This window comes from Bemisia tabaci, chromosome 9, assembly GCF_918797505.1.
Source record: "Bemisia tabaci chromosome 9, PGI_BMITA_v3".
NCBI lineage: Eukaryota > Metazoa > Arthropoda > Insecta > Hemiptera > Aleyrodidae > Bemisia > Bemisia tabaci.
In genome coordinates this window covers 29,059,300-29,082,863 of record NC_092801.1, presented here as the reverse complement: position 1 = coordinate 29,082,863, position 23,564 = coordinate 29,059,300, and the positions used below count along the sequence as shown (strand labels likewise).

At 38.7% G+C, this 23,564-nt stretch overlaps 1 protein-coding gene across 2 annotated transcripts in view; it reads right to left on the bottom strand.

Annotated features, from left to right (window-relative positions):
- Positions 1–479: 479 nt before the first annotated feature.
- The window catches only part of nAChRalpha4 (nicotinic acetylcholine receptor alpha4), a 389,540-nt gene continuing 366,455 nt past the window's right edge, over positions 480–23,564 (bottom strand). For both annotated transcript variants that reach the window (XM_019041336.2, XM_019041335.2), the window contains exons 9-13: positions 14,188–14,334; positions 11,435–11,602; positions 5,909–6,134; positions 4,005–4,202; positions 480–3,082 (exon numbers count right to left, since the gene is read on the bottom strand). In XM_019041336.2, coding sequence (XP_018896881.2) covers positions 4,005–4,202; positions 5,909–6,134; positions 11,435–11,602; positions 14,188–14,334 — 739 coding nt within the window. In that variant the 3' untranslated portion in view covers positions 480–3,082. The remainder of the gene's footprint in view (positions 3,083–4,004; positions 4,203–5,908; positions 6,135–11,434; positions 11,603–14,187; positions 14,335–23,564) is intronic.

The following is a 23,564-nucleotide window of genomic DNA, read 5'->3' as shown; positions in this document are numbered from 1 at the left end:
GGGAAACCCGAAAATTTAAGACGAGTTACTCCCTCCGGGCAGCTATATTAGTGAACGTTGAATTTCAAAAGTTTCAAAACATCGACCAAAAATATCTCAGTTTTTCATGGCATTTTCGTGTGCTATCCAACAGGCGGAATGGATCTTCAACAATGCTTTATTTATTTTGCAAACTCTTGCAAACCTGCAAAAAAATCACGTGGAATCACCCATGTGACATTGTGACTCATCATTTTGAATGGCTGAGAAATTGTGGCATTTTGAATTGATTCTTGAACGATGAGTGAACAGTTAGTGCCTATCATAGCTGACGTGATGCCGCCATATTTGTGCATATTGTTTTATTTTGTCTTAAAGGCGTTTGAAAGTACTTACGTGACACTTTCTGATGCACTTGGCACCGTTTGGAAATGTATGGGCAACAATTCATTTTAACTGAGAAAGTAAAATGATAATCAATAAATAATGCTTAGGCCGCCTTGTAATGAAAAAATTGGTCTATATTTGCTTCACTATGAAATCATAATTATCAAGAAAATAAATCAATCAGTAGGTGTCTTCTACAGTTATAAAATAAATAATTGTACAATCTGATTAGATTTGGCAGATTTGATTATTAATTTTGATCATAATTAACTTCGGTTTCATCTGAAAAAATGCCTCCTTTTGGACTAAATCATGAGAGTTTAGCTTCGTCTCAAACGAAACCTCACTCAGCGAGTTACCAAACTACATGACACACTTAGTAAAACTTAAAACAACAATACTCATTTTAACAATGATTTATAACCAGTAAACAATTTCTAACAAAAATATTCAACAAACATTACTTACACTTTAAAAAAGAAAAACAATACATTTCTTAGCAGACCTCAAACATATGGGACTCTTTTTTTGTCGCTGACTCTGTATTAAACATAGGCTGTAAGTTATGCAAACTTAATAACGATAGCAAAGCATACTTGTACTTGAAACATTCCTTTTCACTGACCTAACTTCATAACAAAAACCTATCTGTGAGAATACACGTTACTACTTCTTTTATATTTTTTGAGTCATACTTTGTTGCATGAGATTTACTTGTGACTGCAATAAAGTCACACGCCAAAGCTCTTATCAACATGTGAATCATCACGCGTCAAATGTTTAAAAAAAATCCAACAAAAAATACCCAATATTAACAATTATAAAGCAATCAAATGTTTAAACATATAATTACATGATTGTGTATTTACACTTAACATATTTATATGACTTACTGCTATTTTGCACACGAAAGAAAAAGAGGAAAAATCGTGTTTTTTTGTATTGCGTCGGCACACAATTTAAGTAACAATTCTGACTATACATTTTCTCTTTTAACTCTGCAAATATCTTATGCATTGTATAGTGATAATGATCGAGCTATACAGAAAGAATACAGTCCCCAAATTGAGCGTACAAAAAAGAGAAAAATGAAATCTTATCTCTGTTTTGAAGTTGTTTATTTAATCTATTTGTTCCATCAACATATTTACTATAATACTAATACGTTATTTATTTACAAAATTGTCATTTCTGGTTAATTTTATTTGAGTATTCTTTTGTTTCCTCTTGGTAAAAAAAAAAGAAAATAGCTAATATCCTTCAAGGAGTTTTCTTTGTTACTGTATCCCTCTGAGAAGATATTGCTTCTCATTGTTTATGTATTTCAGAACGCAGCTTTATCTTTAATTTTTGAGGTAATTTTCAGAGAACATTTATTCAACCAAAATTTCGTTCGGGGACATTTAAAGAGAAAGCTATGTTTACTTATCTAGTAACTTTAGGATAAATTTCAGTGTTCCCTATGAGCACATGTAATAAGGAACAATTTGCCAAAAAGATGTGGATTCAGTTGAATTCCCTAGAGTTTTATCCCGATGAATGTTCCCGTTTTAGAATGATCAAAGAATTATTTTCACATTAATGGATGCCTTGTACTTAAAAACTCATGAAGGTAAACAGTAGTTCCCCTTTCTTATTTTTTAATCCAATTAAAGTTCTTGACGGAGAAATATAGAAAAATTGCAGAACAGATAGTGAGGAGTTATTTGATTAAAATACTTGAGCAAATTTGAAAACTACCTAATGAAAAGAAAAAGCTGTACAATATTGAAACTTTGTCAACCCCGTCGATTGACTTTAAGTTTGTTCCTTGTACTTATTGTACGATCATTCCAAGCAGACTCTTTGCTGCAAATGTACATCTAGTTTTTCTTAAACAAATTTCGTTGAATATGCATATTTTACAACAAACCAGCAGCAATTATAATGATGCATAAATAACATTCAATCTTGAATTCCAAAAGGTATACGATTTTAGGGTGAAAAATAAATGATCATAAAGACACCCTTACTTGAGTCTCAGTAAAAATGCATAAGGTACCATGAAAAAATATTGGAGGCCCATGAGAACATTCTTCTTGCCAAGAAACGCTTTAGAAATTTTGCCGTGTAATCTTATCTTCTTCATCTTGTTAGGCAGTGACTTTTAGCTTCGATATGAATATTGATGAATTGAACCAAAAATTGTAATTTTTATGGCATGAAGTAGGCAATACGTAGGAAAATAGGCGTTGTTCAAATATATCATTGATTCTTGCTCAAAATCTACTGATACACAAGAATCTGATAGTTATTTCGATCAAAAAAATTTCCGAAAACAAAGATTATCGCCTAATGGACGTGGGTCATCCAATAAATACCGATCGTCTACCGGAGTTTTCACGGCTCTAAAAATGTTGTCAAATTCTGCCTCCAAGAAACAAGGTATAGGCGTAAAACATTTTTTCGGCTAAAAATGCGCAGTAAAATGTAGGTAAGTACGAAGATTAGTGGAGCGTTATTTTTGTTTAAGTTTCCTCTGTCACTAATTGAAATCGTACAAAATGACCTGACACAACTTATACATGTCAATAATGTGAAAGTAAAAAGTCTCAGCTTATAAATACAGCAAATGTACAAAACAAATATTACAACGTATAAAAATTTGAAAGCTTCAGGGCCTCGGGATTGTGCTGAGAGAGCGTCTATCAACCCGTCGCCGTGCACTGTTGACCATCTGAAAATAAAGATTATGACTTGTTCATCGTTTATAAATCAATAATAAGAAAAAAACACTCAAAAAAGGTTGAAATTTACGAATTCAGCTTTGGTACTGAGAAAATACCACCTATGGGCCTCCAGACGAGGTATGAATCAAAACGCAACGCTACGTGTATTCTCCATCAAATTTCACATGCTGTTTACGCAATGCGTGAAGTATTCCTACATTTTTGTAGACTCTAATATGCGTTCACGCCGACTGACCGACTGCACTGCCTTTGGCGCCATGCGAGAAGTATTCATACAGTTTAGCAGGCGCTTCGAAGCACATAACGGGAAGTCTAAAAAGCAAATCCTGAACAGGATGTAAGTGTTTTCTACCAACATTGGTTAAATGACAAAATTACAGACTTCATTTGTATAATTGAACTTCCATTTGATCTTCATTTAAAAGACTTGTAAATAACTCGTTCAGGCGTTGATTTTAAAAATTCACGTTGTACAAATTGTTTTCTTTATGAGAATTTGAAGGGAAATCATGTGAAAGTGTGAAAACGCGCCGATAGTAAACTTGGAGAACAAAGGCTAGAATGCTCGTGAGTATTATTGTCAAAACATGTGACGTTTTCCTCTACTTAAAACCTTGTCTTGTGCCCAATTATCTGCTAAATGAATTTTTGTAGGAGAGAAGGAGAGGGAAATAGGATAATCAAGAAAAATAGAGAAGAAAGAATAGAGAGCGAAAAGGGATAGAAGGGCGCCAAAAAGTCATGATTAGGGCACCGATCATGTAAATCGGACCGTATCTTAAAACTACAATTTATTGGAATTCTAAGGGAATATTTTCATGAAATTTTTCTGAGACTTTAAAATTTTCTGTACTTAGTGCAGGCGTTTTAATTGTAACTTGCTAGAAATTGAAAAGAGGAGAGACGCACCTATTTCGGTGGCGGGCAGGGATTGAAGGGTTGAGACATGGCCACCTCTGCGAATCGCTTGTCGATGGGTATCCGGTCGTCGTATAGCGTTGGCGCCTGGAGGATAATCCCTGCCGTCCCTGCGATCACAGCCAGCGTGAATATCCAGAGGAACAGCCGATCCAGCACCATCGCTACGTACTTCCAATCCTCTTTTACCTGAAAAATCATTTCGGTATTAGGTCTTGTGTTTCATTAAAATAAATTAATCGTCAAGGTGATTCGATGGACGCCATATTTTGTGTCAGAACGGCATGCGATACATCGCATTAATTGGTTCCATTTTTTCAGCTACTCGTCATTTTTCTCCAATTTTGAGATCGCAATTCTGTTGTCAGGAGACTAAAGCACTCACTCACCAATTTTAACAAAGAAATTCAACGTAATAAAGGCGTGGGTTTTTCAAAGAGAAAACAGCGCATTCGATACTGATATCGAAACTGCACTCGAATGCGATATTTTCTCTAAAAAAAAAACCACGCCTTTATTACGTTGAATTTCTTTGTTAAAATTGGTAAATGAGTGTTTTAGTCTCCTGACAACAGAATTTCAATCTCAAAATTGGAGAAAAATGACGAGTAGCTGAAAAAGTGGAACCAACTGATGCGATATATCGCATGCCTTTCTGACACAAAATACAGCGTTCTTCGAATCACCTTAAGGGAAGACACAGAGGCTCCCAGCAGTTCGATTTCAATTTTTTTCAAATTTTTAAACGCGAGATTGGAAACCCTGCTAAAAATATACTTGGTACCGCGAAAAAGCAAGAGAATATTCCATTGAAGCAGTCCCAACCCAATAGTAGCTTACCATTGAAGCTCTCTAATTTTTTCCATGGCATTTTGTATTTAAAGAGAATGGGCACCTTGATGGACTCCCCGATATTTTAGCCCACTTCAGGTACCTACTTTAGCGAGAGGTCTAAATGGACCACTGGAAACTACTACTTTTACTCGCTCACAAAAGCACCTATCTACAAATAGAAACCAATGATACATACGCTGTTTATGAAATGTTAAGATAGCGTGGGATATTCCCTCCATTTTGGCCTCCAGTTGAGAGCTTTTTTAAAGCTTGGGAGTCGATTTCCGAGAAAACCAGTGGCACCATCGCGTTTCTCGCAAACTTTTTCATGAGAATGAACAGTCAAATCGCAAATTCCTCACACATGCAACATCTCCATTCCGAGACTCCTGTGAGACGCTGGGTCACTTTTTCGATACATAATCGATTGTCTCCAATACATGAGGACCCAGCCATCCGATGTAAACCAAGAAGACAGGAATTACTACGTATTCCACACCACCATTTTTGATCGAACATGTATCGAAAAAGTGACCGAAGCTTGGCGCACTTTTGGCTCGGAACTAGTCGACCAGAACATGGCGTCAGCTCTGCCATTTACATTACGACTCTATGTACTCTATTCTCTATCACAGGACTAGAGTACCTGTATAGCGAGAGTATCGACAGATGTGAAACTCCGAAAATCCATCAGGCCTTCATCGGTGCCTCCGCGAATAAAGTTAGGGCCCAGAAATGCAGCCAACCTATGAATTTCAATCATCCAGAGCGATTTACTAATACAATCGTTACGAACTACGTTTATAAAGCACGTATTTGACTTAGTTTTTGCATAACTTTACTCATTTTTGCGGAAGAACGCTCATTTATATACATTCTTAGCCATTTTGGTTAGAATTGGAATCTGCAGACTGGCAATGAAATTTTGAGCGCTAGAAGTTGGTTAGAAGGGTGGCTGCACTTTTGGGCCCTAAGCCCTCCATGAAGCGATCTGTCCATACTCTCGCTATATAGGTACTCTACACAGGACTTTGCAGACGAGTGATTGAAAATGGGTGTACCTTGGTGGACTCCTCGATCATGCGGGTGTGCTCGGCGATGAATCGCATGCAGAAGCAGGACCTGTGGACGATCGGCGGGCACTTGGAATGCGAGAAGGCCGGATTCCGGAGCACGGGGCTCTTTCCATCGTCTGGCGTCGGGGTCAGCGAGAGCTCCTCTGACATCAGGCTACTCGTGATTGGTCCGTGGATCTGACAACTCCCGCTCAGAGGCCCGTCCATCAAACTGCAACATCGGATAAAGCGACGAAATTCAATTTTTTTTGAAAATCAGAAAGAGCATGAAGGATTAGCGGTTAGCTACTTAGATGACGTTATAATTTTACTATTAACTCGTGTAAACGCGCAGTACATTGCTAGTTACGGTGAATCCAGGGTTCGATTAGGGATAATTCAAGATTATAGAGATAGCGCCACCAGTCACCACTGAGAATTTTACTTTCCTTCGACGATTACTGCAATAATATTCCGCGAATTACAAAAAGCAGATCCACAAGATATAGATTAATTTTTGCTTGATTTTTTGAGCCAAAAATATTGGCAATGAGAATTACAAGCGCAGAGAAAGTACGGCTGAAACTTTCAGCTCAGAGGCGGCGACCGAACGCGCAACGGAATCCCTCGTGTTCTGTCTCTCTCTCTCTCTCTCTCATTGCCGCAATGGGAATTACTTTTCGCCGTAGTTAAGACTTTATTTTTGGGAATTTTGAGAAGATTTTTTTACTGAGTGTTCCTCAAGTATGTTGTCATATCCCCTGGATCTCCAATCTTGAATAAGTATTACCGCGGTTTTTATTATTTTGGCAAATATATGCGGCTACTCTGAGCAGCGCGACGTGGTGGCCAAATCGCGAAGTTCCAAGCCTGGATTCACCTTAAGACGAGAAACCCGCAGCGCCTTCAAATTGACGTATATATTACGGACATCCATTGAGCACGAATAGTTGTATTAAGGGTGGTTTCACGATAACCGGAATAGTTTTGGCGCCGTAACAGACAACACATTTTTCGATCATATTTTTAGTGGAAATGATAATCACTCGAATGTTTTTGCATTAATCTACACAGGGTTACGTGCTGTAACGCTTTTCAAAGATTTATTGCTCTACTTTTCAATTTTAATGTATGAATGGCCGGAAATGTGCTGTGTGTTACGCTGACTTTTTACAGCGTAAAAGACAGCACATTTTCGCAATTTACATAATATTAATTGAAAAGTAGAGCAATAAATCATTAGAAAGCGTTATAATACGTAACCCATTGAAGATTAATGCGAAAAAATTCGAGTGATTATCATTTCTACTAAAAATATGACCGAAAAATGCGTTGTCCGTTACGGCGACAAAATTATTCCAATTATTGTGAAACAACTCATGACATAACAATTTTACTAGTAACTCGTATAAGCGCGCAGTACATTGCTAGTTAGGACGAGAAACCCGTAGCGCCTTCAAATTGTCGCGTATGCACTACGGACATCCACTGAGCACGAATAGTTGTATTAGGACGCCTCTAGAATCGTCATGTCACCTGCGCAGCTTGCGATGATTTTGGGAGGCGACCAAGCATCGTAATGTCTCTGGCAGCAGGAAACATGACATAAAATGCGATATCTAAATACCTTTTTGACTAGTTTCCGACAAAAGTCATTCAAAAAATGTTTTTTTTTTTTACTGTCATTACCTACATACCTCGACGGTAAACCTGCATACAGTAAAACCTGCACTGGAAAAAAAACACATTGGATCTAGAGTCCAGACTCTTAAAAACATCGACAAGAAAAATACTCTTGATTCAATAGGATTTAAGCTTAAATCAAGAACCAAGCCTCTAAATTTGAGCGGATTTCCTTTTGATTTAAGCTTAAATCTGATTGAATCAAGAGTCCTTTTTCTTGTCAATGTTTTCAAGAGTCTGGACTCAAGATCCAATGTGTTTTTTTTTTTTCCAGTGTGTTCATGACGGAATCTCAGGGGATAGAGCAATTTTTCCGTTAGCATCAGGTTTCCGCTATTAGCAGTTTTATTTACATGCTTGTATGTATCGTGGGACCGGAAAAATTTTCGTTAAGATCGGTTTTTCGCTCTGAGCAGGGTCCATTATGAACAGGTTTCACTGTATTTGTGATCACGATACTGAATGCGCAAATTGTGGCTACTGGGTATTACTTTCATGATGGAACTTTTCCTGGCAACTCCTCGTAAAATTGAACTACTCATCCACAAAATCGCGTACACTCTATGAAGATCGCAATATTCTTACGTTTTTTCCAAAACGAACCGTCCAGTCGACGTCAAGGCGAAGTTTAAAGCGACGAGAACGGAACAAGGAAAGAGATCTGCAGTTGCGGTGAAAGGGCGCGTCTCTAGTTTTAAGGAAATGAAATTGAAGTTGCCAAATCGCGCGATACAATGCGTACTTTTCATCTCGTTGCGCAGGAAAAAATGTCGATTTTTTAGAGCATCCGGCAAATATGAATGAAACGACAGCGCATTTCGCCTGCTGGAAATGTACAGCTGCCAAAAGAAGTTGTCACATCGTGGAGTGTTTCCTACATTCACTTCACAAGTAATTTCAAATTCGACGAATCGTGCGGAAATGTTGCAATTCAGTCGTATTCATTTCTCTCATAGCCACAAACATGAGCGCAAAGGGAATAATGAAAGCTTAGAGGTAATAATTGTGTCATTTTATCTGCATGATTCCCTAAATATCACTAAGTGAATTCTCAAAATTGGACTTTGCTCAGATGTTTCGTTTATACATTTTTCTTAAACATAAAAATGCTGCACGTCGTATCCTCATCATAATCTTCAAGAAATGGGTTCCTGAATGGGCCAAAAAACTCCTAGAGACATACATTGCATGTCATAGGTGGTGTTATCGTAATTAATGCCAGCTAAATCAATATCTTGAATCGATAAACGCAATGGGGCGTTGTATCATTCATATCATGGCAGAGCAAAAAACCGCCTTCAATTGCGCTTGATACTTTGCAACACACAAGATTTGAAATATTTGTATCATAGCATCGAACCCAAAATTATGCGTGAGACTCAATTTAGCGTCGTTTTGCTGCCGGGCCTTGTGGCATTGCGTCATTGCGTGTAGTCCGTCAGGGCAATAAAACGCCTTCGATAATGATTAATACTGTGCAACACACAGGAGTTGAAATATTTGTATCACAGAATCAAACACAACGTCAAGTGTAAGAAACAAGGTGGAAAAGTGGTGCTGGGTCCACACCATTTCGTGGGGAAAACAAAGCCAAGAAATTCCAAAAATTTGTCAATTATAGTCAGAATTTTTGACTCCGAATGAAATTTTTTTTTAATTTCTTGACTTGGTTTTCCCCAGGAAATGGTGTGGACTCAGACACGCTTCAAATGTACATTTTACAATACAGTGGAAAGCCAATTCAACCACGGAGGTGCTTAAATTAGCGTTTTCTTATTGTAAAATCTACATTCAAACATTTCGGACACTTTTTTAAACTGGAAAATTGTTGAATCAGCAAACTCATTTGTTTTCTGTGTGGCTAAAACTTATCAATTTTTTTTTCTTTTTTCTTTTTATTTTTTATTTTTATTTTTTTGTACAACGCACCTTCTTTGTAGTGACGAGCCAGAAAATAAACTTCAAAATTATAATAAAACTTAACTTAGAAGAACGGATTTAAGCCAAAAATTTCAATTTTCGATACCAGTTTGACAACACTGCGATAGCTCTTGGCCGCGTTTAGCGACATCAATCTTGACGCGAGGTCGGGAACATGGGCAGAAGCTCGGCCAACTGTCGCGCGTGTTGCAGCCGGGTAAGAATGAAGGAGCATTGCGCTAAATTTTCAAGGGTGCACCGTGAGTTGCCCCGAAATGCTTCCATCGAATCGGACCTTGGCTCCCTACAATAGGGTAGCCAACCTACTTAGAAAGTTAGCGCTGCACGTTTCTTCATAAATCTTTTTCAATTGTATTCACTTATTTTACCAGTAAACGAGAGGAGGAAAAACTGAGAAATGGCCTCAAAAAGGTGGTGAAATGGTGCTGGGTCCACACCATTTCGGAGGAAAAAGAAAGCCAGGAAAATTACACAAATTTTAATTAGAGTGAAAAAATTATTAGAGCTCGATTTTTTTTCACTCTGATTGAAATTTTGGAACTTTTTGGCTTTGTTTTTCCTCCAAAATGGTGTGGACCCAACACCATTTCACCACCTTGCTTTACCGATATAATCTTTTCTTAATTTTTCATTTTATTTCTTTATAGTTTTAAGTTACGTTTTTTGACACAACTTGCCTTCCAAAAAAATAAGGGCTGCCTACTGAAATTGAGATCTGCCTGCACTTATGGGGTCAAGTGAGTTTGAGTGAGTTCTTGTCTTTGATATAAGGGCCTAAGCCGACGGTTAAACTCTCAAATCGCGATTTGCAACATTGCAGATATCCTATCATTCTAAATTATTTTAATATAAAACAACTTAACGGCAAATCTTGAAACATTCAAAGATTTTTCCTCTCTATGAGAAAAATATTCTGTGAAAATTTCAGGCAATCATCTTGAGTCATTTAAAAAGAAGAGGAAAAGAGTGGAGATATGTAATCACTTCAGTTAAGATACGTGGTTTGGAAGTTTCATCGTTGAGACGCACTATCTCTATGAAGTTTTGAAATTTTCAAGACATTTCCAACTCAGACAAACATTATGGACTCATTTGATTTTAATTTTTGATCTCATTTAGCGAGCATGGGCTCCCATACCTTAATTTTCATTCCAGTGCGTTTTTACAGCAACACTCAATAAAATGACAATCTGGAATAGTGCACTGTTTAAAAAAAGTCCCTTTTCTTCAGCCAAATAATAATCGATATTTCACAGGGTCGAATAAAATAAAATGCAGGAAAAGTAGGAGCGCTCTCTCACCTGAGGTGTCAAGCATCTCGCGATGAATAACAATGAGGAAAGTCAACCCTTTTCCAAACCTCACTTCTCCCTCTGTACTGTAAGTCCCTTTTCTCATTGAGATCCAAATGTTTCTAGAATACTGATGGCTGACGGCAAGTCAGTGTTCAACTCTCATAATGTCTGTTCGAAGTTAATCACATTGAAATAGTCGCTGCTTGCTGCTCTGGCGTAAGATCGTATCTCGATTTTTGCATATGAGCCTCGAGTGCAATGTATCTAATAATTATCTAAGCCAGGAATTGTAGCTTCTGATTGTAAATGTAGTTAAAATGTGAAGCAATTACTGCAACGAAGAATCGTAAATTGCCGTTATGATAGCGTTTTGTACGCATGTTTGCCTTCAATTTCTTGGATATGCAACACAGACATCCATCGAGTGGCAATAGTTGTATCGAGGCGTTGTTCGTTTAGAAGTCTTATTAAATTATCACAAAAGTAGAAAATTTGATCTCGGTTGTACCATGCAAAACTGCGGCCGGAATAATTTTGAATACAATTGATAAACGTTCTGTGCGTTCTGTATTTATCTCAATAATTGACGAGTTTTGATTTTAAGATTGCCTACCTTCCTGAAGAATGTTGTTCTTTGGAGTCATAGAAGCCGTCATCATTGAATTTGGGCAGTTTAGGCAGCTTGGCAAGATCTTCTAGGCTCGTTTGGCGAGGGTAAAAGTACATCTCGTATTCCTTGCCTTTCGTTGCCCTTGTTGACGTTATGGGCCCGCAGTTTATCCTGAAAACATCGAAACAATGTTTACTAGTGTTGCACCAAACAGCATATCTCTTCGAGGGAAAACTGTGCTCGAGCGAGCTTTTTCCCTCTGCACGGAGAAAAAAAGTCGTGCGTGGGACCCGAAGTTTAGGTCATGTGGATCTCTGAAGTTTTCAGATTGAGCATCTGAACACTTTAGGTCTAGCTGTCGGGTTCGGATCACACATCTGAAACTTCAGTTCTTACATCTGAAGTACTTTAGGTGTGAGAACCGAAGTTTTTCGGATGTGAGAACCGAAGTTTTTCGGATATGAAAACCGAAGTACTTCAGATGTAAGAACTGAAGTTTAAGATGTGTGATCTAAACCTCAGCAGCTGGACCTGAAGTGTTCAGATGCTCAATCCGAAAACTTCAGAGATCCATAAGACAAAAACTTCGGGTCCCACTCATGAATTATTTTTCTCCATGTGTATTGAGATTTTCAGCTTTATGCTGAATTTTTAACGCACGTTGGTAAAAAAACTCCAACACACTGTCAAAATTTAAAAGTGTTTTCGGCGCATTAGACATTTCCCGGCCTCAAATGCCGAGAGGTGTTTGAAGTGCTCATTTTCGAAATAATGAACTTTTCATCATGCCAAATGATAGAGAAGTATAGTTACGCGCAGCGGCATTCTTATTGTCATGGGAACGGAGTTCCCCATGATATTAGAATCGTTCCGTTGCTTTCGCTATGGGATTCCCTATACCTCTGCGACCTTGAGCGTTTCGCCCAGTCTCCGATTTTTGGTTGATTTTCCGATGTATCAAAAACCGTTGTATTTTTTAGCCAATCATGTCTCTACGTCAAGTTGTGTTGATTGCTAAAATTCGAGTTTTTTTCCAACTTGAGATGTCGTGTCTGACTGGTAAATCTGCGCAGAACCACGAAGTTCCGTTTTTAGGCAAATTCTTTTTTTTGGGAGGTTCTGATTGGTTATTTTTCGCCATCAGTTTTCTGTTCGTTGGTGCAAAAGATCGCCTACCTCGGTGCTCTTGAGAAGCCGCCATTATCCCACCTCAAATTCGAAAAATAGAAGTAAAGAAATAATAACCATCGTACAAGGTGGAAAATTGTTCTGGAGGACTCGTTACGGATATATGAGCCAAAATCAGAACTCGATTGATTGATTTAATCCATGAATACAGAAATATTGCCTCAGCTTACTGCCGCGATAGCAAATGCATGATGAGATGAACCTTGAGACACATGATAGCATAGGTAAACAATGTCTCACAGAGAGAGGCGCTTAGCTCATTTCTTTCATATCTCAGGAGCTACGAAACGTCGAAAACAACTCTTGTGATAAGCCCCGCCCACCGTCAGAGTCTTTTGTAGGCTATTTTTACGCTCTCGGCCGCGGAGCCGTGATAGCCTGGTTGACTAAGTCGCCACATTTTTATGAAAAGGAGCGGGCACTAGGCAATCGGGAGTTCGATACCCGACGGTGGGTGTTACTTTTTAATGGTTGTATTGAATGTTTTAGACTAATCATCAAAAAATACTTAATACTAGATGATAAATGTGCGAAAATTTTCTCGTGAGTTAATATGTTAAACATAAATACTGGAATATACCTCCTTCATATAATCAGCCACATGTTCCCCCAAATTAATGACGTTATTTCCTTTTTTCAATAAAGTTAATTTGCATTCAACGTTCGTAAGTTAAGCGAAAAGTACCTATTGATACAAATAGAAAGACATGAAAATAGTATGTCTAACATTTCAGTTGTTTTTTTTTTATTTATTTTTTGTTTTTTTTGTTTTTTCAATAAAACAAATTGACTGGGACTAGAATCATTGTATCTCTGAAGACAAAAGCTAAGTTTTTTGATACAGAAATACTAATATATTCATCCTTTATATAATCAAGGAGATGTTGACCCAAATATTGATGTATATTTTCTCTGTTCGCCCAAATTAATGATGGTATTTTCTTTTTTCAATAAAATTAATTTACATTCCACGTTCTTGAAGCAATATTTTCTCCAAAATTCAGCAAAAAATAACAATTTATACCTACTCAAAAAGTAAATAAATAAATAAATAAATAAAGCAATGACATGAAAGTAGTATAGGTAGTACACATCTAACATTTCAGTTACATCTATTTGAATGAAAAAAATGGCAACTTCGGAAGCACATAGGTCACTTATGATGCGTATTCGGGAATATGCGTAGAGTAAAAATAATACTTTACGCCGAAAAAACGGAACTGAAAGTTAAATGCGTTAACTTCCGAAAACCATACATAATCCAACGGAAATAAATAATTGGTAAATAACAGCTTTCTTGTATGCAAAGAAAAAAAATTAAAAATGTTAAAAAAGAGATGTCGACACAAAATTACATAGCCCCTTCAATTCTGAAGATACTACAAACGAACTGTACCTTAACATTTTCATATCCCAGAAGCAAAAGTTCCCATGACGAATATTGCTATCGCTAGCGATTGCAAAAACCAACTTGTTTGAATTTGTTTTATCATCCCTCTTAAGTCTCTTTTCTCCTGGCCGCGTCACATGCAGTTAAGTTTTAATCACATGCAATAATTTGTACTTACTTGGGTACCCCTTCGGGGTTTTGCGGCCTCCGCATGACGAGAAGCCTTGGCAATATGTGTATAAATACTCTTTTGACCCAAGGCGCCATTTTGTGCGTCTGAGGAGACCGGAAATGAACGTTTAAAACAACAACGGTGACGCAGATACTATGAACAGAAAGAACATTATAAATTAAACGCAAATGAATTAACATTTTATGGAGTCCGACGATTCATTTATCATAAATTTAATATCGAATAGGAATGTAAACACATAGGCATTCGGCTGCAATTCTGTCAAATTGTAGTTCCACCATATGAAATATCAAAAAAATACCTTTTGTTAAAAAAAAAAAAACGATCGATTATCGATATCTCCCCGTTTGAAGCTGTGGTAAAGAATCGATTTTTAAGGTGTTTGATATGAACACCCTATCTATCGACTCTTTTCCATAGGTTTAAATGGCAGATCAGTCGATACATCGCAAAGCACGCCATTTTATGGAGTCCGACGATTCATTTATCATACATTTAATATTGAATAGGAATGTAAACACATAGGCTTTTGGCTGCAATTCTGTCAAATTGTAGCTCCACCATGTTAAATATAAAAAAAAAAATACCTTTTGTTAAAAAAAAAAAAGATTCATCTTCGATATTTCCCCGTTTGAAGCTGTGGTGAAGAATCGATTTTTAAGGTGTTCGATGCGAACACCCTATTAATCGACTCTTTTCCATCGGTTTAAATGACAGATCGGTCGATACATCGCAAAGCACGCCACGCTGCACAGTGGATCGAGTCGATGGGAGAGGTCGAACATGAAATTTTTGACTAAAACTACAAATTTTCATGTTTATTTCGTCGTATTTTAAATTTCAAGGGGTGCTTCGAGAAGAAAATTGCACGAGAAACCCAATGAAACAACTTTTAGAACCTCAAAATTTTGTAGAAACGGAGTTATAAGCGTTTAAATTTTCCAAATTTTGTCCGACCTCTCCTATTGACTTGATCCACCGTGCGCCACTGGGCTAGACCGACGCTTGGAGGTCATTACGATCGTTCTCTCGGGTAGTGGATTGATGAGTTCAGAATACGAAATTGAAAAAAAAAAGAGCTGTTCCCGGTTCGAGAGTGAGAGTGAAATTAGGCGATCAGAGCAGCTTGATGCATTATTCCGGCGCTTTTCCCCTCGACCCTCAACTTTGTAACTTTGAATAAATCAAAGGAGTCATTATGTAATACACAGTTTTTCCGCTTTATTTTTTTCCTCTTCCGTGACAGATCTCCGACAAAAAAGAGGGAAAAAAAGAAAAAAAAGCGTTGTAATATTTTCTGCGATATTAAACGGTTTATTCCATCGGAGCTTCATCACAGCAATATTCATTTATATCATGATTTTAAATGAGAGAAAAAAAATGTCTGAATATAATTTTTGGAACTGCTTGGCTTTGATTTCCCCGCGAAATGGTGTGGACCAAGCACTTTTTCTCCACCTTGTTATTATGATTTTCTTTTTTTTCAAATTTTTGTTCTATTTAGACTCAATCAGACCTTGAGGTTTGTGATCAGATATCTTATCGACTGCGAAACTCCCACATTCAAGTACCAGTATCGCGGCGTGCTTTGCGATATATCGATTGTTATGCCATTTAAACCTGAGGAAAAGTATCGATAAACAGGGTGTTCGTAGCGAACACCTTAATAATCGATTCTTTACCAGGGGTTTAAATGGCATAACAATCGATGTATCGCAATTCACGCCACTGTTCAGTACACAGAGAGAAATTTCAATACAAAAGTTGGGTAGCACGGGAAGTAAAACACGGAATAACCCTAGCCTTCGGTCGACAATTTCAAGAGAAAACTCCAGCTAGTTTCCTTGACGAAATTTGATTAAAAAAGAGTGGTAAATACCAACGTCACAATCAGAGAAATGCATTTTCCCAGTCCCTTTTTCGTTTTCTGAGCTAAATTTACTGAAAACTGTATCAAAATCAATACAAAACTTGTGTTGGTTTATGTTTCACATCCTATATTAACCAAAAGTAACACAAGAACACAGGGCCTGATTTGGGGGGTGGCCACATGGGCCGCGGCACATGGCGGCATAGGAGCGGCAAACGTTGTAATTTTTTCAAATGTAGGTATTAAGAGAAAAATCTGATTCAGGAAAAAAAATTACAAACGAGAAAATCTCTCATTTACTGAGAGTTAAAGTAAAGTAATTTCTAATTTGTTGGTCTTTCGGTGATACAAGAGACAGCGCTTTTCATTAGTCTAGTTGAGAGAGAAACCAAACACGCAATTTGGCCTTGAGCGGCGCGGAGCAGAGAGCAATGATGACGCGGACTTGAGATAGAAAGGAGAAGCCCCCTGCGCGTCGGTTAGCATGGAACACATATTAGCGCCTACAAGACTCTGTGAATACTTCACGCATTGCGTCAAACGTAATGTGGTCAGCAAGCGATCGGCGTGAAACGCATGGCGCCTACAAGACTGTAGGGATACTTCGCGCATTGCGCCAAACACACACAGTGCGGTTGGCGAGGTGGCGGAAATTAAAATCATTAAACCACATTCATGTTTATTCTTTCATAATTTTTTCGTTCTTTTCTTATAAATGAAAGACCTCGTTCGCACTAACATAGGTATACAGAACTTAATTTTCGCGCAAAAATCTGTGAACTTTTGCTAGTGTTGACAAGGCTTTCACAAAAAAATGTGCCCAACACGAGTAAACGCGTCTTATGCACCCCTCCTCCATCGACACGTTCACTTGATGGTTTGTATCGATGTTTCAAAACGAATGAGAAGGGGCGGCAAAATACAGGCGACCCGTTGGTAGCAAGTAGGTGAATCCAGCCCTGCAAGAACATAAATATTTTCAAAGGCAGCCAATCTTCAAACACAAAAAGTATCACTGCCAATCTTTAGATTCTAATATCAAACCAGGATGGCCAAGAATGTTCATAAATGGCTCTTCTTCAAAAAGGAGTTAATTAATGGAAGACTAGGTCAAATGCGTGTTTCACAAAAGACGGGTCGTAACAATGGGTCTGTTGCATGCGAGAAATACAGCCAACTGAATATATTGTGTAGAGGTAAATTCACTCGAAAATCATGCTGGGAACATCAAAAAAGTCTGGAATCCGCTCCTTAGCGCACAATCTGCGTAGTATAGTTTACAAGGTTTGCACAGACAGATGAGTAAGAAAGAAATATCCAAAGCAAACAAATGATTAACCAACTTATTCTATTGTATGATTTAATTTGCTTCCTTTTTCTTTCTTTATTTTGCAAAAACAGCAGCTTTTAATAAATTGAAATCTTCCGCCAGGAGAGTTTATAACCGTTTGCAAGATTGTTCGTTTATTTAGATTAAGTACATCTTCGGGCAAACCTGACTGCCGGGTACCAAGAAAAACTGTCTACATACACGGTAAATGAAAAAGTTTGTAACAAACAACGTAAATTTCGCGCCAAGGAGTGGATTTTAGACTTTTTTCATATGCGCAACGTGATTTTCGAGGTAATTTACTCTTAAGTAGTGTATTCAGTTGGCTATATCTCTTGCTTGCAACAGATCTACTGTAAACATAACTCACCCAGGATAATTCGGATTCATTGGTTGACTGCCTTTTTGGGGCCCGAACAGCTCCTTGACTTAACCTCAAAATTTCTAACACGCCCGTGCTCTCCCTATACTGCCGTGATAGGGAAGAGAGCAGTAAGTGCATAAATGAAGTTTTGAGACAACGGGCTAAGAAGCTTCTGACGGGAAAATTTTATTGAAAGCGGCCTCCTTTCTTTGTCAAATTGCCACTAATCGATTGAAAGACTGCTAGATATCGTTTGGATGATTAGAAATCGACTGATTTTATTTCAATTACATAAAAAGGACATTTTTCAGTTTCATGCAAGGCTAGCGGCATACTTTATTTGAAATCACTGTTTTCATTGGCTCTCTGGAGAAATATTGCCACTTACTGTTGTCTTGCCAGAAACTACGTCATTTTTTGCGCACTAAAGGCTTTATCGTATGTCTCGTTTTGATACAATTAAGATGAATTTTACTACTTTAGATATACTTAAGTGATTTCATCTTGAAGAGTTTAGAAGAATTTTGAAGGAAACTCGATTCCGAAAATTTGACATTTACTGCCTCTCTTCGCTATCACCGCAGATAAGACAAGCGGAGCCAACACAACACGGCATTACGTCAAGGAAAAGTACGCTCGTTGATGACGGCGCAGAGATACAACTATTCGTACTTGGTGGATGTCCGCGTTGTATCTGCAAAATTGAAGGCGCTATGGCGTGAGGCGTAGCTCCGCTCTATGCTGCTAATATGGTGTCACTTAGATTCGGGAAAAAGTTTAAAAACGAAGCTTGATTACGTCTCTCCTATCTTCAGCTGTGTTGCTCCAGGGTCTTTTTATTTCCAAATTATTTTCTTAAATTTTAAAATTTTGCTGTTTTAGCTGTTTCAGTGCTTTTATTAAAAAGAGACTAGACGAATTTTGAAGGAAACTCGATTTCGAAAATTTGACACTTACTGCTCTCTTCGCTATCTCGTCAGCATTGTAATAATAACTCATTTAGGATAATTCTAATACATTGTTTGGCTGCCCCCAAAGACATAAAGACGGAGCGCTAGAATAAGAAAATGAAGCCACCTCTCCTATTGGTTAGAGCAGCAGAAAAACTAACTTTATCTGAGATTCCTGTAAGATTCCTCCTTGTTACCAAGCCAAAAAAGGTTTATTATAAAAATTCAAAATCCCAACATTATTTATTTGTTCGTTTTAGGCAAATATAACGAGATTAAAAGAAGAAATGTGGAAAAATCAAGAGGACCAATTCAAATCAAATTTCGTTTCGCGTGCATGGATCCACAGCAACTTAATCTGAGATTTCTGTAAGATTCCTACTTGTTGCCAAGCCAAAATAGGTTTTTCATAAAATTCACAATCCCAACTTCATTTATCTGTTCGTTTTAGGCATTTAAAATGAGATTCGAAGAAGAAATATGGAAAAAAGAAGAGGACAAGTTCAAATCAAATCGTTTCCGGCGCTTGGATTCACATCGCTAGAATGGCTTCACTTCTTCCCCGTGCTCTTAGATACGAGCACTCCGTCTTTATGTCTTTGGCTGCACCTCCGGGCCCTAAGGCCTTGTCCACACGAGCGCAGTTCGCGGAACTTATTCCTCGAACTTGCTCAGTTCCCGGAACTTATTCCTTGAAACGAGGCATGCTGTCCACACGGGTTCGTCCGAACTGGAACCGGAACTTCAATAAAACTATACAATTATTGCAAAATAATAGATTATTATGACCGCAAAAGTAACAAAAATGAATGTCAAGATCATATGTAAAGGACGTGAAAAACATAAACAAGCAAATTCACATCAAAAGAAACATATTTAGAAGCTCGGAGCACGGGGGAAATTCCGGGGTTTTGGAGGAATAAGTTTCAGCTCAGCAAAAAACTTGTTCCGGGAACAAGTTCCTCGAACTGAGTTCCGCGAACCGCGTTCGTGTGGACAAGGCCTAAAAGCTCCTTAACCTAACCTCAAAATTTCCAACACGTCCGCGCTCTCTCCATACAGATTCTATATCCGAACGAAACCCTGCACCAGTAAAAGGGGCGAAAGGTCACGAGGAGAGCCGGCATCGCGGCGACCCGCGCTGGCGGAATAAATCAGGCGGAAATTAATGAGGATTTGCAAGGATGAGTAGTTAGTTTATTGCTCTCATTTGGAGCCGCGGACCCCGCTACCCACCGGCTTGGGTGCATCCCGCAATAAACTCAACAGCTGAGAGCTGCTTATCCACCGTCGGAGTTTTTGAGGGCCTCGTCCACCCCCCCCCCCCGCTCCGTCTGCGCCACCGCCTTGAGAATAATCACCCGCCGCCTCATCGCCTTCAAGGAGCTCAATACTGCCGAGCTAAGGAAGAACACCGTATGCACATCCGAGAGTTGCCAAATCTCCTTCGATAAAATGTATATTTATGCGAAACGCTATGAATATTTTTCCTTGAAATTTTCAGGAATTTCAAGTGAAATTGTGAGGAAAATTATCTGAAAAATTGGAAGGAAAATATTCATAAGTTTACCAGGAAAGTCGTGTTTTATCATAGGGAATTTGGCAACGCCTGGAGGTTCATACGGCGTTCTTCCTTAGCACGGCAGAATACGCTCCCCAACACCAACTAGCACCGCCAACTAATAATGTAGCCGAAATGTGTCGGGAGCTTGTACTTTAGGGATCGGGTCGGAGGGTATGGATTCAATCGACGTGAATCGATCTACAAATTATAAAAAAAAACCGGTGACGATTCGATTGACATGAATCAATTGAAAAATAAAAACGTGAACCGATCGACGTGATTTCGTCGACACCGCTTTAATCGACAAAATTCGATCGACTCACATATTTGTCGATCGATTCACGGGATCGTCGGTCGACTCCCATATTTGTCGATCGATTCACGGGATTGTCGATAGATTCTCTGGTTTGTCGATCGATTCACTGGTCTGTCGACCATAAAAATCGGATTCTTTGGGGTCAATTACATGGTGAACCACCTTTATCCGGAGAAGCTGCGTCAATTTTTGACCAAAGGGAAATTGTGGAGGGGACCGCTGTCCCCCTTTTTAAGAGATCATTTTTGAGTGGTTTTTCACTTAAAAATAAATAAAGTGTGACAAGTAGTCTGCAACGTCGCAGACCGAGATACGTGGTCTCGTAGTTTCACCGTCAAAATAAGGGGCTTTGAGGAGAAGGCGCATAAGTGCAATTTTTGAAAAAATTGAGAGCTCAACTACAACTAGTTCGAAAGTATACTCTTAGTTAGTATACTCTTAGTTCGAAAGTATACTCGTAGTTTCACCGTCGAAATAAGGGGCTTTGAGGAGAAGGCGCATGAGTGCAGTTTTTGAAAAAATTAAGAGCTCAACTACAACTAGTTAGAAAGTGTACTCTAGAATTCACAACTAAAATCCAACTTTAAAGCATCAAAAAGTGAGTTCAAACTTCCTTTCTGTCATTAGGCTCCACGTAATTTTGAAACTTTAAACAACATATTTCTTGAAACGGAAAAAATTGCACTTACGCGCTGTGTCCTCCAAGCCCCTCGTATCTGGACATATTTATGCTAAAAGGAACTATGTGCGTAGGGATGGCGTGTAACATAGTTCCGTTTAGCATAAATACGTCCATTTGATGTTAGCAAAGGTGCTGTGCAGGGGGGGGGGGGGGCGGTCGAGATTTTCATCCATCTTCTATACTATAAGCTCCAAGACCTCCTAATTTTGCGAAACTGGTGACGCTTAGTTCCAGCGTTCTACCGGGCCGATTTTCATGATTTTTGCGGCTATCGATGGGCAATTGTCTCTAGATAAGCCAACTCTTTTAAGATTTTCAAAGTATGGCCCAGGTTTTTTTATATTACGTGGTAAAGTTGCGAATTCTCCCATTTAAACAATGTAAATTTATACTTTTTGTCATAGTTCGTTTGAGCGTTCTACCGGGCCGATTTCCATGAATTTTGCGTGAATCGACAGGTAATAGGCCCTAGATGAGCCCGCTGTACTCAGATTTTGGAAATAAGACCCAGGTTTCTTTAAAATCACGTTATAAAAGAGAGTGAGTTTACAGAATGCTCCGGTACTGCTACCGCTATGCGCGGGAGGATGCGCAGTGGTCGAGGAGGTTGCGCAGTAGCTGTGCAGCCTGCGCATCAGCTCTACACTTATTTACACAAGATTCGCGATATGAACGTCACGTTGAGCGGTGGCTGAGTCGTCTAAGACGTCGAAAGCGTCTACTTTGAACTCGGTAGGGGTTCGATCCCCGACACATGAAATCTTAAATATTACCTGCGACTATCATTGTTCATTGTTTTACCGCAATATTTCATCAAGCAGTCATTCCAAAACGCGTCCTTTTAATTTTAAAGTAATTTTAAGTAAAGTTTAAAATTAAAGTATACCTCATATCGTAATTTTTTAGGGGAAACATAAAACTAACACTGATAGGAGGGTAAAAATAGGGCCGCGAAGCGGCCCATTGATGGCGCGGAGCGCCTTCAGGGGGTTGGGCCGCGTAGCGGCCAGGGGGCGTAGCCCCCTAGTGAGAAAATATTTTTTCATGACGTTATCGGTGCGAACGATGGGAAACGAAGCTATCGAACTATATCGCGCCGGAGCTGCTAAATTAGATTTCAGGGGAAAGCTGTGTCGTCCGGATGAACTTGTATTTTTAGTCGCGGACATAATTCAATTAAGTCAAAAGTTTTGAAAATCCTTGCCTCCTTACGTCCTTAAAAGCTGGAGGAAGAAAAAGGCGGAAATATCTGAAAGTTTTCCACTCTCCCCTTTCGCTCGTACCCTCTCCGAGGGAAACTTTTTCTCTACTCGTCGGTTTTTTGCACCCTCGCGGCATACTCATTCCGGAGTCTCTCTGATACGGATTTCGGATTTAATGCGTAACCGAAAGTTATCGTCATTTTACCGCCTTTAATCTCGCGATCTCAACTTGCATTACTCACCAGAAAGTAAATTGTATGAGGGGCTTGGAGGATAAAGCACATAAGTGCAGTGTTTTCTATTTCAAGAAATACGTGTTTAAAGTTTCAAAATTGCATGGAGCCTTATGGCAGAGAGGAAGTTCAAATTGAATTTTTGATGCTGAAAAATTGGAATTCAGGGGCTTATTCTTCACAAAATTGATTTATTTTGCGAGGAAAGCTCCGTACTCTTGAATGAAGGATGCATATCATTCTTATAATGTTGGAGCGCCTTCAATTTCGTTTGATACTATGCAACACTTCTGTTGTGAAATAGTTGCTTGAAGCGCCGTGGCACGCTGCGGCGTAGCGGGCGGCTGGCCAACTCCTAACGCGCATTGACGCCTACAAACCTAAGGGGATACTTCAAGCATTGCGCAATGCGTGAAGTGTTCCCTTAGGTTTAAAGGCGTTAGTGCGCGTTTCGTGCCGGTTGCACGCCGCTCCGCTCTGTGTTCGGCTCTAATATTTAAAATCGCAGAGTCGGCGTTTTTCAGCTCATGATTTTGAAATTTCTGCACATTCTGCATGGATTGTACTCTTTTAAAGTGATGGAAAAAAAATTTATTAAAGGGAAATATAAAATGTGTTTTGTAAATATGAAGGTGCTTTCGTGTCAAATTTAATGATCCCCACAGTACTTTAATTATTTCTTTTATCTTTTGGTTTTTTACCCTTTTATATTCATTTTTGTATAGTTTCTTTCAACACAACTCTTATTTTACGCGTGGACGTAAACTACTGGACAAAACAAGTTCGCGGACAAAAACTCGATGACGGAATGTCCTGAAACCACGAATCCAGGGCCCTCATTTCCCGGAACT